Here is a 16,687-nt window from a genome sequence, read left to right on the forward strand (position 1 = left end):
GACATGACAGCGGCAGTCGTCCTATTGTCCCAAAGAGCGGGCATTCTACAAAGTGAAGCTTGATGACTATTTGAGAACTGTCATCGAAAGGCTCGAATAACAAATAGACTTCGAGAATAATTTTACTTGTAGTAAGTTGCCAGTTCTATTGCCAGCCAGTTGGCTCCAAGACCGGGCTAGTGGCATGCGTTGGGCTCTATTCGGCCTGTAAATGAGAGGCACATACATTTCTTACGTGCAAAAGTCATGATGAATATATAGACCAGCATTCTTCTGCGACTGATGATAACTTCTCTTGCCTGCGCGTCATCTTTCCAAGTTCCAGGGGTTGAACCGTGCTGTGGGCCACGGTCAGCGGGGGGGCAGCGTGTCGCGTCCAATGGAATCCTGGCAAAACGCGCAACAGCTTGGCCAACTGCGTCAGTCGAGTTTGACACATCATCATCACTCTCCTTTTTCGTGCCTGACGAGACAGGCTGCCCATCCACCAATGCGAGCGCACCACTTGTCGCGGCAGCACCAGCGTTGATTTTTTTGGCCCGTCTTGACGCGATTGCGCCGTGCTCAACGTCACGGAATGGCGCCATCACCCAGCCCTGGCACCGATGCCCGCGAGCATGAGCTCGAGGCTGGCCTCGTGGAGCGCAAGACGGAACAGTCTCTGCCGCTTCCCGCCCAGCCGCCCAATCAGTCATCCTTCATCAGCGAGCAGCTTCATCCTGCATTGTATATTGCGTGTGTAGCTTCAAAACTCGTCGTCCTGTCTTACGCGACTGACTGTCGCTAGCTTCTGGATTGCGACCAGCTCAGGCGTCATTCTATTCAACAAATGGCTTCTTGCCACTACCAATTTTCGTACGTCCAAGCTTCTAGCGTGAGCGTTGCCATGCCACTTAATACTAACGCAGTATAGGTTTTCGTCAGTCCTCTCTCGCCACTGCTCGTCTAGTCGTCTACTAACGGTGTGCTAGCTCTCTTCCTCACCACATGGCACATGACGTTTGCCGCTGCCATGACGCAGCTCATGGCTCGCTACACAACTTTGCTAGATTCAAGACACAATGTGCCCATGGATTTTGACACGTACAAGCGAGCCATTCTCCCCATTGTCGTCTTCTTCAGCCTTAGTCTGATCGGAGGCAATCTCGCTTATCTCTACCTTAGCGTCTCCTTCATCCAGATGCTCAAGGTAAATACCATCGTGAGTGTGTCGGGTTGTAACTAATCCTCGTAGGCATCCACTTCAGTCGTTACGCTTTTGGCGACTTGGGCATTCAAAATTGTGCCACCAAACTTCAATGTGCTCGGAAACGTCGCTGTCATCGTGCTGGGGGTTGTCATTGCTTCGCTCGGCGAGATCAAATTTCACTTGTTGGGATTTCTATGTAAGCAATAACTACCTTAGGTGCTCGACCAAGCCACGCACCCAATCTGACACAAAGGAATAGTTCAAGCATGCGGCATCATCTTCGAAGCTCTGCGCCTCGTCATGGTCCAGAGACTCCTCAGCTCGCCCGAGTTCAAGATGGACCCCATGGTCTCCCTATATTACTACGCCCCAGCCTGCGCCCTCATCAATGGTGCCCTCATGGCCATTGTTGAGGTCCCGCGCATGAAGTTGGCTGATTTTGCCAGCGTTGGTGCTCCATTATTCCTTGTCAATGCCATTGTTGCATTCTTGCTCAATGTCTCCACCGTTCTTCTGGTATGATCTTCTTCTCTTGCCCAATGTTGACCACTCACTCACCTCGCTCTAGATTGGCAAAACATCGGCCGTCGTCTTGACCATGTCAGGCATCCTGAAAGATATTCTCTTGGTCATCTCGTCGATGCTGCTCTTCCGAGATCCCGTCACCGGCCAGCAGTTTGTCGGCTATTCTATTGCACTAGGCGGCCTGGTCTACTACAAGCTGGGCAGCGACACTCTAAGAGTCCTTGCACAAGAAGCGACTCTGAGGGTCAACAACGTACGGCAGAACCACCCCGCAAGGTTGAGATATGCCATCATTGCTGCTGTTCTGTTTTCTCTATCTTTGCTGTGGTTGTCAATGCGCACATCCGCGCCGTGAAGGACTACTTGTACAAAGAAAAAGCACTTTTGACTTTTCTACGCAGGCGTCAGCCGAGAAGCGTTGTACTAGATGGTGGGAAGTAAAAATATTTGTATAGATAGATTGGCAAGGGGTCATATTGATTGGCGGGGGTTCGGTCATATTGATTGGCGGGGGTTCGGTCATATTGATTGGCAAGGGGTTATATTCATAGAGGGACTGTTCAGCGAAACTGCTTCAACACCATTATTACATAACGAGACCATCCCAACGTATACAACGGGTAACTACTGTTTTTATCATTTTTTCCTTTTCTCTTTTTCAAATCTTGATTATAGGGTATCGCTTTCCAATACATAAGAGCTCTATGTTTTGTACAAAATGCTACTTCCATCTATCCCAATCATAATTTTAACTCTCGTCGCCAAGAGGGAGGATCCTCACTCATCCGTTATACCAATTTTAAAACTCGTAGTCGGCATTGACAAAAGTCCTTGGCAAAAGCTGTCGTTGATAAATCTCATCACAAAACCTAGAATGCAGGCATACCAATCGCAGTGTCCCAATCAACCTGGTCCATCTTGGTCTCGATACGGTCCTTGCAGGTGCCAAAGATGACGTCCCACAGGCGGGTTTGCTTGCCGTAGTTGCCGCTTTTCTTCCACCCCTTCCGGTGGTGCAGGTCATGGTCCTCGATGACAAGCTCGGCCTTGAAAATCTTGAGGATCCAAGTAAACGTGCTCGGGGGGGTGGCCAGCAGACGGAGACCACTGTGGCCAGCAAGCTCGGCGAAGACGACGTACTGGTGGCAGAACCACCACTCGTAAAAGCTCATGGGGAATCCCATCAGCTTCATCGTAACCCACGCCATGATGGGGATGCCAGCAATGTCAAAAATCTCCTGCTCCGTATCGGCATAGAGAGTCAGGAGCGGGTTCGGGTGCTTGGTCAGGTGATGGGTGCGGTGAAACTTCCAGAGGAACGAGACATCGTGCATCAGCCGGTGGTACCAGTAGAACCAAAAGTCGAGAATGATGCTATAGAAGCCGATTTCGACGGGCAGCCACGCCCAGTTGATGTCCTGCGGCGCGACGGCGGCGCGGTAGCTGAGCAGCACGGTGAAGACGGGGCGCGAGATGGACGTGTAGACGAGCGAGAGAAAGACCTTGAGGACGCCGACATCCGGGATGCCGTCGCGCTCGTGCTCGTCGCCGTCGAGGAAGCCGACCTGCTGCCCCATGACGCGCATCGTCTTAAGCTGCCGGATGGCGTTGAATTTGAACGCCGCCGAGTAGAGAATCAGGGTGGGGAGTACGCCCAGGTTGTGCCCCGTGTACATGTAGTAGGCCTGCTGCACCGCGACGGGCACGACGGCGTGCGTGAGGATCCAACGGTGCATGACGAGCTCGGGCACGTACGGCATCTTGTCGCTCTTGGCGTGTACGGGCACCGGCGTGGCCAGGTCGACGAGGTGCAGGTCGAAGAGCTCGTAGAACCAGTGGGCGAGGTTCCACTGGCTGCGGTCGGCGGTGCGCCAGGTTGACTTCATCGAGTCTTTGGGGTTGCGGTCGATGCTCGCCATGGTCACAGGGCGCGCGTGTGGTGGGCAGCGGCTTGCTGGGGATGGGAGCGGCGTGCTGAGGTGAGGAGGCTTCTCAATTGGATGACTTCGTTTGAGGAGCAAGTGTCGGCGACGACATTTCGATCGAGGGACAGGCGCCAGATCGAGTACTTATGGCCGTCTCAGGTCCCTCGCCTCCCCGCAAACACCCCCTCATCATTCCCGCCATTCCCCAGTCCATTTGCCGCTCTCGGTAACGGGCACGTCCGTCACATGAAAACCTGTGGACACCATCCTCACATTGTGCCCCTGCAGTAACCCGTTACAGTCTGGGTAATGGTAGTTTTTGACCCCGCACTCTGCCTGCCAGTCCTCGGCTGGCTTGTGATTATACGGCCCATTTATTAGCATTCGTCGTTGAACTGTTGGGGTGTCGCCCAGTCCTGGTAAGGCTGGCGCGGAGGCCGCGCAAAGTCTAAATCAACAAGCGGAGTCGGTGGAAAGCAAACTATTGGTCTCCCGCCTATTGGTCTCCCGCTCAGACGTTCAGCGCTTCAACTACTTTTTACTAGTTAACCAGGAATTCAGTAACTAACGTACTAGCACCTTTGGGGATTCGGTCGTAACAGCGTATTCAATAGGAGCGTGGCTTTCGCTAGAGGCTTCCACAATGGGTACAATGAAGGCGGCTGCACATTCAATAGTTACGCCAGGTCCCTCAACCTCGAAAAGACTCTGGCTATTTATAACGATAACTAGTGCATTTTGGCGTCATTTGAACGATGCCAAGAGTGCTGGCTTACACTAAGATCGAGGCGCCTCGAGGCGCGGCCACAGATGGCAAAGGCACGTTGCGCTGGGCGTCGTATTCCCATACAGTTGATGGTCAGAATGGTCGGAACAATGGACAATCTTTGCTTGAAAATGTGCTACCTCCATGGGCTCTTTTTCTGAACGGAAGAAGGCGTACATTGCGCTATTGTGACAAGTGAAATTTTCGTTCCTGAAACGTTGAGGCATATTCACGTGCGGCTCGGTGTGCTATCACATGCGACTCAAATGAATCAACTTTAATTATCGATCGGGAGTCGGCTTGTAAATTTTGTTGAGCTGTCGTAATTTCTACAGGCGCGTCAGCGGGACTCGTCGTCATGCCACAGTTGCTCTCAAACGTAATTCCCTGACGAATATCTTGCGCGGCCGTTGGTACATATGTGGCCGTCGGGTTCAACTGATGTTTGTGCGTGTCGCGCCAAAGTGCCATTGTTTCATTCGAAAGGGCTACTGAATGCCACGATCGGATTTCGGGTCTTTCTTTTTAGTCTAACCTCTTCATGACGTAGCCGTCCGACTTCTCGAGGCTGCGCTCTGCCGATGTGTACATGTGTTTGCATTGGACGGCAAGGCAGAGTCTGGTTTGTCTCTCGTGGGATTTATTATGAGCAAGCTGGCGGCCGCACAAAAGCGTTTGCCACCTTAGTAACGCCGCAAGCTTGGAAGAGAAAGATGAATTGTGTTTCACTTGGATTGGAAGTATGAGTCCGGAAATCCCCGTCTACGATACTACAGGGTAGGCTAGCTTTATTTTTGGCATGCTGTGTAGCTAGACGGGTGACTTGATGAACAATGAGCAGCTTAGCAATTTACCGAAAGCAATATATATCGTATTACTGGATTATTGACTGTTACCTGTCTCCGCGATTGCATAGGCGATGAAATAAACCTTATCTGGGATTTCGGTGTCTCAGCGGTTGACACCCGACCAAATTATCTAATACGGATACTCTTACCATGTGGATATGTATAAGACATGTTTTCTGGCAACAAACTAGTCACGCCACATCTCAAAAGCTTCGGTGGGATGACCGCGCGCCCTAGCGCTTGCTCTTGCCTGATTGATATTTTTTTACATATCAAATTATCGACCCACCTCCTTCTGACTAATGTAGATCAAATATCGAAGCTGTGACCCCTCGGATTTATTTAACTTGCCAAGGGATGGCTGAAGACTCCTTCCTTCCATGGCCTCAATGGCCCTCTAGTGTCCTGTCCGAGAAGCATGACGGATCATGAGAGCTTTTCGCTCCCAGAGTCGGAGCGCAACGGGCACAATGCTTCCAGCGACGACTCGGCCGCTAAGAAGCCCTCAATTGCCGAGTCTGTATGGATATCGGCGTCCATGTCCAAGACGAGAGAGGCGCTCTTCGTCGCAGTCGTCTGCATGGCTCAGTTCTGCACCCGTGAGTTGCTCCCGCTTGCTCCGTTATCGCCAAACCAAATACTGACGGAAGCTATTCTACAGAGGCGGCCTACATGGGGACGCTGGTCCTCTTGCGAAAAATCGGCGATAGCTTCGGCGTGACGGACCCCGCCCACCTCGCATGGCTCGTGGCCGGCTACTCCCTGACGGTCGGCACGTTTATCCTCCTGTCCGGACGACTCGGCGACATCTTTGGCTACAAAAATATGCTCGTCGTTGGGTTTGCCTGGTTCTCGCTCTGGTCACTCGTGTCCGGGCTCAGCGTCTACTCCGACTTTACGCTCGCCGTCTTCTCCCGCGTTCTCCAGGGCATCGGACCGGCGCTGTGCCTGCCCAATGCCCTGGCCATCTTTGGCTCGGCCTACCCGCCTGGTCACCGCAAGGCCATGGTGTTTGCGTGTTTTGGCGCGGTAGCGCCTATCGGTGGCGTGTGCGGCGCCGTGTTTGCATCGTTGCTTGCCATGGCATGGTGGCCGTGGGCGCTTTGGGCCATGGCCATCTGCCTCGCTGTGCTTGCTGTCGCTGCCTACTTCATCATCCCGAAGCCGCCTCATCAAAAGGCAGAGCCGCGCTCATTGCGGGCGTGGATTATTGCGCTGGATGCGCCGGCCGCCGCTGTTGGTGTCGTGGCTTTGATCCTCTTCAACTTTGCTTGGACGCAGGCACCGATCAGTGGATGGGGCACACCGACGATTATTGTGCCGCTTGTTCTCGGTGTACTGCTGTTCGCGGTGTTTGCGTACTTGGAGCTGAAGATGAGCGAGTATCCTCTGTTACCGTTTGATGCCTTTAAGCCCGACATCTGCTTCGTTCTTGCCGCGCTCGTGTGCGGTTGGGCTACGTTTGGTATCTGGACGCTGTATCTTGTACAAATACTGGAGGATATCCGCGGACTGTCGCCCCTGCTTACCTCGGTCTATTTTGCACCCGCCATTTGCGCTGGAGGGGTTGCTGCCTTCATGACTGGAAAGCTTCTAGGCCCCTTGCAGGTCCGCCCACCGTTTGTCATGATGCTGGCGTTGACAGCATTCACCACGGGCATCATTTTGACCGCCTTTGCTCCCGTTCACCAGATCTACTGGGGCCAGATTTTTGTTTCCATGATTATTATGCCGTTTGGCATGGATATGAGCTTCCCAGCTGCAACACTTACTCTTTCCAATGCCGTCGCAAAAGAACACCAGGGAATCGGGGCTAGCTTGGTCAATACTGTTGTCAACTACGGCATCGCATTAGGGGTTGGCCTTGCGGGAACCATTGAAGTGAATGTAAGAGGGCCATCAGACTCGTCGGACGATCGACTGAAGGGGTATCGCTCGGGCTTGTATACAGGTATTGGCCTGGCCGGTTTAGGCATGGGAACATGTATTATGTTCTTGTTTAAACGGAACAGAGCATGATGGTGGAGGCTCGTGAAGAGCTGGGCATTCCAGTCTCAACGGTATCGCATTTATATGGAGTAACTCTTTTCTAGACTGGGATAAAATCAAACTTGGACATATAGAATATAATAGACCGTGGAAGGATGAGGTACAAGTACCTCGGATAAGTTTCCTGATGCCCTATCTCGACTTGTTGCAGAGGCTGACAAACCACGCCTATCAAGCAAGGCTGCTGAGAATGGCATGGCAGTATATATGGCATAATATGGCATAATAGAACAGCACGCACATAGGTGCGCGCGCGCATCACTTCTACTGTGACAATTGTCGAATTGAACCGGCGCGCGGGGTAGACCAACTGCGGCCGGTGTCGGAAATTCCACCGGCTGTGCAGGTGTCGAATCGTTTTGTCGCAATTTGTGGCAAATCAAATCAAGGCATATCGTGGAGCACTAGAGTATGGAGAAGAAAAAGAAAATCAAGTGCTGAATCAAGTGCTGACCCTATCGGCTTTCGCGCAGGATCTGGCCGGACGAGTGTCAGTGCCAACCCTCGATCAATGCTACTTCTTATTGGGCAACTTGCCAGCTGAACCGCCATCCACCACCCGCCGCATGTCAGATCGGCCATGTTTTGTCCGACTCCAATATGCCCTCCAACAAAAGCAAGGCGCATCTCATTGTTGCACACCCCGAGAGTAAAATTGAAGAATTCTCTACCATCTGCTGTTACTAGGATATCTACGCTTGGTTTGCCGCTGCTGATTCGAAAAACCGCGTACGGATAGCGACGCTCACTCGACAGCCCCGACATGGGCCGCGCACGTAGAAAGTGGACTGCGGGGGAAGATGCGCTTCTGCGCAGAGTTGTCAGCGCTGGTATGTTGTCCAGGTAACTAGGTACTGTACCTAGTCATGCAGCAATTTTTCTACTCTAATTATTAACCCGGTGCATAGCACTGTCCGAATCTAGGCCGCTGCTGTGGCGCGAACTCGCCAAGGACATCCCTGGCCGGTCCAACAAAGACTGCCGCCGGCGATGGTGGAATAGTCTTGCAGACGGCACGGCCAAGGGGTTGTGGTCCGGCGACGAAGACAGCAGATTGATGCAGGCCGTGAAGGAGGTTGGAACCAACTGGCGTCTGGTTGCTCAGCATGTGGCCACCAGAACACCCGACCAGTGCTCCAGCCACTGGACGCAAGTGCTCGACCCAGAGATAAACCACTGCAACTGGACATTACCAGAGGTACGAGTGATGCAAATTAAAAGAATTGCACGGTATTTTTCTTGAGGCTCACAGTTGCGTAGGACCAGCAGCTTCTCCAAGAGGTCGTATCGCAGGGCACAAATTGGACAGCCATTTCGGCCATCCATGTCCCACGAAGAACAACCCTAGCGCTCAAGAACAGATATTCCACGTTGCGCCTGAAACGCGAGAAGAAGCGGAAGAAGCGGCGGTCTTTGACAGCGATTCAATTTGAGAAAGGTTCGCTCTCTGGCATATCAAAGACAGAATCAACTGCCATCCCACTCAGTCGCAGCCCTTGTCCTGGTGAGAAAGGCGAGGGCGTTGCACCAGCGGGGTACGACGATTGCAAGATAATTGTCTCCGAGGCCACAACCGATGACACGGATGGCATGACGAGCTGTAGTTCAATTCCGGCAAGCGTGGTCTCCAATGATGTGGACATGGCCATGGACTGGTCGGGCTTCTTGGATGCCCGCAATGGCTTTTGTCACACGGCCGTGGCAGATGGTGCAGCCTTGACACAATTCTGGAAACAAGATTTGGATGTATCCAACTATGATCAATACCAGTTTCCTTGCATGGACCCAATCATGCCAATCGACACGGGTGCAGACCCTTTCGGCTTGATTCGCGACCCTATGGTTTTATATCCCGAGCACTGAGTTGTTGGAATTGGAAGGTCTGGGGAGCGAGAGGGGAGATGATGGAAAGCCACGCAAGCACTAGAAAAAGCCGAAGCGAGTGAATTTAGCAAGAAAAATGACAGCAAAGTACTACACAACATGATGTTTTCCATTTATCGAGAGAAACCCTGCATTATAGTATCCGACCTGTGCTGATAGTCCTGTTTCGGCGTTTTGCTCTTGCAAGCATGGGCATGACAACAACGTAAAACATAAACCTATTGCATCAACATCAGGCAATATTCTAATATTCTTTTCGTCTCAAGTCACTACTAATATTGCCCGCAGGAAACAAAATTCAAGCAGTTCCCTGCACGACTAACTAGGCCCATGTTAGCTAGTTCCAGCGCCATGTGCCAACTGCCAACTGCCAAGAAACGGCCCAGACGGCCAAGAGATGAACTTTGGGTATGGGAAACGGATATAAGACGCCGGCTTGGCATCAAGGCACGAGATTGATTGGCGTAATTTGTACAAGACGAGGGAAACAGTTTATTTCTCCTCTCCCGTCGGTGCACGTGTTACTGCGTGCTCGGTCGGTAGGAGATGGACCGGCATCGTCATCCGAGGGACGACCAGGAAGCACGAGTGCACTGTGGCCCGCTGCTTATCTGTGGCGTCTTATTGCAAAAAGAAGACGAGACAAGCAGGGCTTTTCTTCTCCACAACTCGCCAGAAATCTTCCTGTTGGCTGTCTGCAGGCTGAGCGCGCAAGGGTGGTTTCCAGCAAGCGTCGGACAGCCCGATCCACTACCCTACAAAACTCCAGCGTCATCCAGGCTCCCAAGTCCACTACTACCCATAGGCACAGCACAGCACCACTTACAGCGCGTGGTTGCGCCCACGTGCCACACGCAGAGGGGAGCCTAAACGGGTTTTATTGCCTCTTTTGCATCTTCATCCTGTCTCGTCGGTGACCTGAAATGGCCTTTTTGCCAATGTACTGCAAGAAAACAATCCCATCTTCTTTTTTCTGTTCTTGTCAACTACGGGAAACAGCCACCAACGCCAAGGTTTCCTTGGCGTGGCCGATGAACCGGCTGCCCCGCTCCCTTGTTTTCAAGCCCGGAGCAGGCCGCGCGACCACCAAGCCAGCAAGCCTCACGGCACGACACGAAACGGAAAGATTCAACAGCCAAAAAAAAAAAGCCACTGGCTGCTTTTCCTGGCAATAAGTCAAGCCCCGGCCGAACGCCTCCTTTTACCCCCACCTGGGGACCGGTGCTAGTGACTCTAGTCCGAGCCGTCTTCCGCATTACCACACTTGAACTAGTCGGTGCAAGTACACAGCTGTCAGACTGCAGTGCCGTCATCCTTTCTTCTCTGTTAGTATTATTTTAAAAGCCCGCCGCTAGCCCATTCGTGACCTTTTCTTTCCTTATTACTCTTTTTCTCCGGTGTCGGGTTCTCTATTCTCTAACAATTCTTTGACGCTTGAACCGTGTGAGTCTGCGAACCACACCTGCCATCATGTCCGAGATCCAGGCTTCCAAGCAAGTGCCCGCCGTCGACTCCAGCGATCACGCCGACGACCTGCAAAAGCCCACGATTGAGGATGCCCTCGAGCGCAAGACTTTTTTCCAAGCGGCCCTACCTGTCTTTGCCTGTGGTGCAGGTCTCTTTTCCGATGGCTACATCAACAACGTACGGCCCGTCCTCTGCTTCTCTCTCCAATACGGCATCGCGCCGCTCGCTCACCTCCAACTTTCCTCTAGGTCATTGGTTCCGTCAACACGGCCCTGTCAAGACAATACGGCGACGTCTTCGACAATTCACGCGCCAAGGGCGTCGTTGCTAGTGTCGCCTTTGCCGGTACCGTTCTCGGGCAGCTAGTCTTTGGCTTCACCTCGGACCACTGGTCGCGCTCGCACTCGCTCGTTACCTCGACCACTATCCTTATTGTCTTCACCGCTCTGGCCGCCGGATCCTATTGGCATGGCGACGCCATCGGCATGTTCAACATGCTTGCTGCCTGGCGATTCTTTGTCGGCATCGGCATTGGAGGTAGCCCTTGAAACTGGTCACCATGGGATAAAGAACTGCACTAACAGAGGCGTTGTAGGTGAATACCCCGCCGGCAGTGTTGGCTGCGCCGAGTCTACGGGGGAGCTTAAGCGCGGCACTCGCAACCGTTGGTTCATCCTCTTTACCAACTCCATGATTGATGTTGGCTTCGTTATCGGCGCCTTTGTTCCTTGTATGTGACGCATTCCCTGGGCACGTTTGTTTTCGCAACATCTCGCCCATGACCTGCTTAGTTCTTATGCAACGTGATAACTGACCAGTTTAACGTAGATGCTGTCGCCGCCGCCGCTCACAATGGCCACTACGAAACCATCTGGCGTACCAGCCTGGGTGTTGGTGTCGTGTTTCCACTGGTCCTCTTCGTTCTTCGACTTCGCCTCAAAGAGCCGGAAAAGTTTGCCAAGGAATCTATGCGCCGCGCCACTCCGTACTCTCTGGTCCTCAAGTACTACTGGTTTAGATTGACTGCCGTTTCAATCATTTGGTTCCTTTACGATGTAAGATTTCTAGCCCACTGCCCTGCATGCACGCGTCGACTAACCAACCTTCGCTGCCAGTTCTCCTCGTATGCCTTTGGCATCTACTCGTCCGATATTTTGAGCTCCATCTACCCGAAGGACTCTCCTCTGACAACCATCTTCGGCTGGAACACGGTCATTAACCTGTTTTATATTCCTGGAACCATCTTGGGTGCCTTTGTCAGTGATTGGATTGGGCCCAAGTATGCACTCATCCTTGGTGTTTCCGCACAGGCCGTTGTGGGCTACATCATGGCGGGCGTCTATAGTACCATCTCGAAGCATGTCGCTGCCTTTGCTGTCGTGTACGGCATCTTCCAGGCACTCGGCGAACTCGGCCCTGGTAACAACATTGGTCTTTTGGCTGCCAAGACCTGTGCCACTGGTGTCCGTGGCCGTTACTACGGTATTGCCGCCGCCATTGGCAAGATTGGCGCCTTTGTTGGCACCTATGCATTCCCTGCCATCGAAAAGGCCGGCAACAGCAAAACCCAATCCGCTCAGTACCCTTTCTGGGTCGCCTCTAGTCTCGCTCTCCTCTCTGCCGCCGTCGCCTTCTTTTGTCTGCCCAACGTTGGCCAGGATACCATCTCCGAGGAAGATAGAAAATTCCGACAGTACCTCGAGAGCCAGGGTTGGGATGTCTCCCAGCTTGGACTCGACAAGACTGACTCGGAAGCTTCGCTCGGTCAGACGGAGAATGTGGTTGACAAGACAGCCGCTGGTAAGACCGAATAATGGAGAGTTATCCGTAGCGCTGAATTGAGTATTTTAGATACCACGCAGTGTATATACCTGATATGTAAGAAATACAGCACTGCATTTACGCCTGAGACCAGAGGCCGAGAACGTTGCCATCAGGATCCATCACATGTCCGATGACGCCCCTTCCACCGGGAAGTTCGAGTCTAGGCCTGTTGGGTCAATCAGCATTAATCGCACACTTAGTTGGTTTCATGTGGGCGACGTACGTCTTGACGCCTCCCGACATGGCTTCGACCTTTGTGATGGCCTCGGCTACATCAGAAACAACAATGGTCGGCCACAAGCCCCACGCATCGGGCCCAGCGGACTTTGGCACCATTCCTTTGTCGAGCAGCAGCAGCGCGCCGTTGATAGACTTGGCAGGATTGGTGAAGAAGTGTAGAGTTTGTATGCCATGTGAGCCTCTGGGAAACACATCTGTAAACTCCCAGCCAAAGAGCTCCGTATAGAAATTTTGTGAGCGCTCAATGTCGGTCACGGGGATCTCGAGGGCGAAGAGGGCGCCGATGGAAGGCTGCAGGGTTGCTCTTTCATTAGCTCAAGCGTGCTAAAGGTTGCTTCTACTGGCACTTACAGGAGTAGCCATGTTGACGATTGATCAAATTGATGACCAAGATGAGAAATGGTCAAAAGACTCACTATTTAACATTTTGAGGGAGTGTGTTGCTCTTGTCTATCCGCCGGTCTGTCGCAATGAGAAAAAAGTCCCCGAGGCGGGGGAATGTGATGGATGCCTCGTGTTCCATTGGTGGCCTTGTTACAACAGCGAGCCTTGTTGTCATTCAGCTTCGGCCAGCCACCAAATGTTGCGACTCTTGTGTAAGCCTAGTGCTGAAGCTGGATCAAGGCTGGGTAGGCTGCGCCGTATGGAGCATTCGGCAAAGGACGCGTTTCGTTTTCACGCATTATTAATGACTGAGGTGCGTTTCGTTTTCGCGCGCATGTACTGAGTTGATTCGTCTGTGTGTCCCATGTATGCTGCAGTGAAGCCTAGGTAGGTAGGTAGGCAGCTACATATTAGTGGACGGCCGACGGATTCACTTCATCCCCCAGACTCCGCTCCGACGCCCTGTAACGCGGGGTAAACGTGGAGATGGCTCCCCAATAGTGGCAAGTAGCCGAGCCTCGGGCGACTAGATGCCCTGTAGTTTGCAGGAAATGGGAAGTTCCTAGACGCCTCCACCGTCGCCATTAACCAGACCAGGCCAAACCATATAACCGCCCCCCCGAGGCCGGCAGCGCAGACTTGGTATAAGTGTGACAGGGTGGCACCTCCATCTCGAATCGCCCTTTCATTTTGACAATTCTCCCCAAGTACATATTACCCTCATCAGCCATGGCACCTACTGGACCCATCACCACCCCGCTCACCACCCGGTTGGGCATCAAGCACCCCGTCATCCTCGCGGGCATGGCACACGTCGCGGGCGGCAAGCTGGCGGCGGCCGTGTCCAACGCAGGCGGCCTCGGCGTCATCGGCGGCATCATGTACTCGCCCAACCAGCTGCGCGAGATCATTGCCGAGATGAAGTCGCTGCTCACGAGCCCCGACCTGCCGTGGGGCATCGACCTGGCGCTACCTAAGATTGGCGACAGCGCGCGCAAGACCAACCACGACTACACTAACGGCAAGCTAGACGAGCTCATCGACCTGACGATTGAGAGCGGCGCGCACGTCTTCGTGTCGGCCATCGGTACCCCCCCAAAGGCAGTCATCGACCGCCTCCACAAGGCCAACATTATCGTTATGAACATGGTCGGGCACCCTAAGCACGCCAAGAAGGCGCTGGACCTCGGCGTCGACGTGGTGATCCCGCAGGGCAGCGAGGGCGGCGGCCACGCGAGCAGCATCGCGACGTCGATCCTCATCCCCGCTGTCGTGGATATTGCCAAAAACTACAGGCCGCCGCTGCTGCGCGGCCAGACGGCCATGGTGGTGGCCGCGGGGGGCATTTCCAACGGGCGCGGTCTCGCGGCGTCGCTGGTCAACGGCGCGGTCGGCGTCTGGGTCGGCACGCGCTTTGTTGCCTCCGTCGAGGGCAACACGAGCGAAGAGCACAAGAAGGAGGTGGTGAGCTGCACGTATGACCAGACGGAGCCCACGCTCGTCATCTCAGGCCGTCCGCTGCGCCTCAAGGTCAACGAGTACATCGAGGGCTGGCACAAGCGGCCGGAGGAGATCCGCGCCCTCTGCGACAAGGGCATCGTGCCGTTTGAGCACGACCTGGACGAGGGTCGGGACTTTGACTTTCCGCACATCATGGGCCAGGTGGCTGGTTCCATCAACTCAATCGAGCCCGCCGCCAAGATTGTCGACGACATGGTCAAGGAGGCTGTGCATGTGCTGCAGGTTGGCAACTCGTATTTGTCCAGCACAAGCCGCCTTTAGAGGTGGACTGGGAGGAGCCGTGTATTTTTAGTCAAGAAAGCGATGAAATGATACAAGTCGACAGTCCACTTGAGCTTCAGGCCGAACCGGCCGTCTTTCACTTTATTTATTCGAAACAAAACAAAGTACTGTATTTGTAAAACGTCACTGCATTAACTCAGAATAACTCACTGAATCTATTTAAAACAAAACCCTATATTTATTCAAAACAAAGCGACTCGAGGTTTTATCCTGTGCGTTATGGGGTATATTGGTGCGATTGTGTCGCCGAGGCAAGTCATTCCATCTGATCTTCCTCGCTATTGGGTGTCTGCCATCCGCCCGCTTATTCCCGGGTACGAAAAGGATCGCAATAGCCTATCCGCGGGTCATCTTGTGGCGTGTCAATCAAGCCCTGGAGTAAGGAAGCATGCCCACCTTGAATATCTCATTTAAAGTTACCCCGCTGCCTCCGTCCGGTTACACAAACGTCGTCTCGATTATCCTCAAACTCCATACTCATTAGACGCCATGACCGACACGCTTCCCACATTGCCCAGCTTCGGGCTCGAACTCCCACAGTCTGCAATTATTACTGCGGCGCTGAAATTTGCCAAGGAGCATTGCAACATACTGACTTACAACCATGCCGTGCGCTCGGCCTACTGGGCGGCCATTATTGCCAAAAAGGACACATCCTTTTCCGGCAGTCAAGTAGACATGGAGCTCGTCGTTCTCAGCTGTGTCCTGCATGACATGGGCTGGGCCGAGACGAAAGACTTACTCTCCTCGGATAAACGGTTCGAAGTCGATGGCGCCAACATCGCGCGTGACTTTATCAACAAGTTCAACGCAGAGCAGGGAGCGAATGCTTCGCCTTGGGACCAGCACCGCATCCAACGATGCTGGGACGTGATTGCCCTGCACACCACGTTTAGCATTGCCAGATACGCCGCTCCCGAGGTCGCTGTCGCGGCGTGTGGCATTTTTGCCGACTTTCAGGGACCGTACTTCCCCAACGGCCCTGGCGGCGACAACTTGATCACGTTGGATGAATACCACGCCGTCATGAGTCTCTTCCCACGTGCGGGATTCACAGTCGACGGCTTCACGCATCTCATGTGCGGCATCTGCCGTGACAAGGCTTCTACGACATATGACAACTTCGTCGGCGAGTTTGGCACACAGCATGGTGTGGATGGGGCGGGAGCAGGAAAGGAGGCTTTTGCGCAAGCGCAGCAGAGCGCGAGTGTTGTCAAGTTACTTGTGGGCGGTCTAGATGCTTTGGAAAAGTTGGACAATGACAAGGGAAGCGCCCGGTAGGCCAACATGGTGAATTTATAGTGCAAGGGAGGAGCGCGAAGAAGGCCCTAGACGATGAGCGATGAGCTCGGTTGCGGAGAGAGAAGCATGAACGATGGGAAAAGGAGTCTAAAAGAATTGTGATTGTGGGATACTGGTGTTTTTTCCCTTTGAATTGAGCAAATTTTATCGATTCTGGAAGAGATCGGAGCGTGTTTCCCTAGACTTGTAACCCGCTACGATGAACGTCACAGCTAATGCTAAATGCGGATAACACAGCTGATCGACCCTTGGCTTGGGTGGTGTCAGCACAATGCGGCGATCGCATCTCACTCGCAGGCGGAAAATTTACCGGACATTGAATTATGCGCGTTTTGGCTTATTTAGAATCACTAGTCAGGTAGTTAAGGCCTGCCCGATCGCAGCCACCGACTTTGTCATTGGATGCACAGCCAGATGCCCTGAAGAAGCTTTGGACGCTGTCTTGCCCCAGACGCCATAAATAGCCCTATCCAGCGGAGCC

At 53.2% G+C, this 16,687-nt stretch overlaps 8 protein-coding genes across 8 annotated transcripts; 6 read left to right on the plus strand and 2 right to left on the minus strand.

Moving 5' to 3' along the window:
* Nucleotides 1-577: 577 nt before the first annotated feature.
* On the plus strand, nucleotides 578-2,069 carry CCM_09563 (uncharacterized protein; the record flags this gene model as incomplete). Its single annotated transcript, XM_006674696.1, has 6 exons — nucleotides 578-735; nucleotides 788-855; nucleotides 972-1,201; nucleotides 1,235-1,385; nucleotides 1,449-1,705; nucleotides 1,758-2,069. 6 exons carry the CDS (start codon nucleotides 578-580, stop codon nucleotides 2,067-2,069), a joined length of 1,176 nt encoding a protein of 391 aa, XP_006674759.1.
* A 514-nt stretch (nucleotides 2,070-2,583) lies between these two features.
* CCM_09564 (Fatty acid hydroxylase) lies at nucleotides 2,584-3,633 on the minus strand (the record flags this gene model as incomplete). The annotated part of the gene is made up of 1 exon (XM_006674697.1): nucleotides 2,584-3,633. One exon carries the CDS (start codon nucleotides 3,631-3,633, stop codon nucleotides 2,584-2,586), a length of 1,050 nt encoding a protein of 349 aa, XP_006674760.1.
* Nucleotides 3,634-5,671: 2,038 nt separating this feature from the next.
* Nucleotides 5,672-7,272, plus strand: CCM_09565 (MFS transporter; the record flags this gene model as incomplete). Its single annotated transcript, XM_006674698.1, has 2 exons — nucleotides 5,672-5,852; nucleotides 5,915-7,272. The coding sequence occupies 2 exons, from the start codon at nucleotides 5,672-5,674 to the stop codon at nucleotides 7,270-7,272; spliced, it is 1,539 nt and encodes a 512-aa protein (XP_006674761.1).
* A 793-nt stretch (nucleotides 7,273-8,065) lies between these two features.
* On the plus strand, nucleotides 8,066-9,165 carry CCM_09566 (DNA-binding protein eta2, putative; the record flags this gene model as incomplete). The annotated part of the gene is made up of 3 exons (XM_006674699.1): nucleotides 8,066-8,132; nucleotides 8,211-8,500; nucleotides 8,563-9,165. 3 exons carry the CDS (start codon nucleotides 8,066-8,068, stop codon nucleotides 9,163-9,165), a joined length of 960 nt encoding a protein of 319 aa, XP_006674762.1.
* Nucleotides 9,166-10,656: 1,491 nt separating this feature from the next.
* Nucleotides 10,657-12,467, plus strand: CCM_09567 (MFS phospholipid transporter (Git1), putative; the record flags this gene model as incomplete). The annotated part of the gene is made up of 5 exons (XM_006674700.1): nucleotides 10,657-10,830; nucleotides 10,902-11,190; nucleotides 11,240-11,383; nucleotides 11,482-11,708; nucleotides 11,769-12,467. The coding sequence occupies 5 exons, from the start codon at nucleotides 10,657-10,659 to the stop codon at nucleotides 12,465-12,467; spliced, it is 1,533 nt and encodes a 510-aa protein (XP_006674763.1).
* An 85-nt stretch (nucleotides 12,468-12,552) lies between these two features.
* On the minus strand, nucleotides 12,553-13,080 carry CCM_09568 (uncharacterized protein; the record flags this gene model as incomplete). Its single annotated transcript, XM_006674701.1, has 3 exons — nucleotides 12,553-12,643; nucleotides 12,701-13,008; nucleotides 13,069-13,080. 3 exons carry the CDS (start codon nucleotides 13,078-13,080, stop codon nucleotides 12,553-12,555), a joined length of 411 nt encoding a protein of 136 aa, XP_006674764.1.
* Nucleotides 13,081-13,830: 750 nt separating this feature from the next.
* CCM_09569 (oxidoreductase) lies at nucleotides 13,831-14,883 on the plus strand (the record flags this gene model as incomplete). The annotated part of the gene is made up of 1 exon (XM_006674702.1): nucleotides 13,831-14,883. The coding sequence occupies one exon, from the start codon at nucleotides 13,831-13,833 to the stop codon at nucleotides 14,881-14,883; it is 1,053 nt and encodes a 350-aa protein (XP_006674765.1).
* A 510-nt stretch (nucleotides 14,884-15,393) lies between these two features.
* CCM_09570 (metal dependent phosphohydrolase) lies at nucleotides 15,394-16,185 on the plus strand (the record flags this gene model as incomplete). Its single annotated transcript, XM_006674703.1, has 1 exon — nucleotides 15,394-16,185. One exon carries the CDS (start codon nucleotides 15,394-15,396, stop codon nucleotides 16,183-16,185), a length of 792 nt encoding a protein of 263 aa, XP_006674766.1.
* Between the last annotated feature and the right edge of the window lie 502 nt (nucleotides 16,186-16,687).

This window comes from Cordyceps militaris, assembly GCF_000225605.1.
Source record: "Cordyceps militaris CM01 unplaced genomic scaffold CCM_S00009, whole genome shotgun sequence".
Taxonomy (NCBI): Eukaryota; Fungi; Ascomycota; class Sordariomycetes; order Hypocreales; family Cordycipitaceae; genus Cordyceps; species Cordyceps militaris.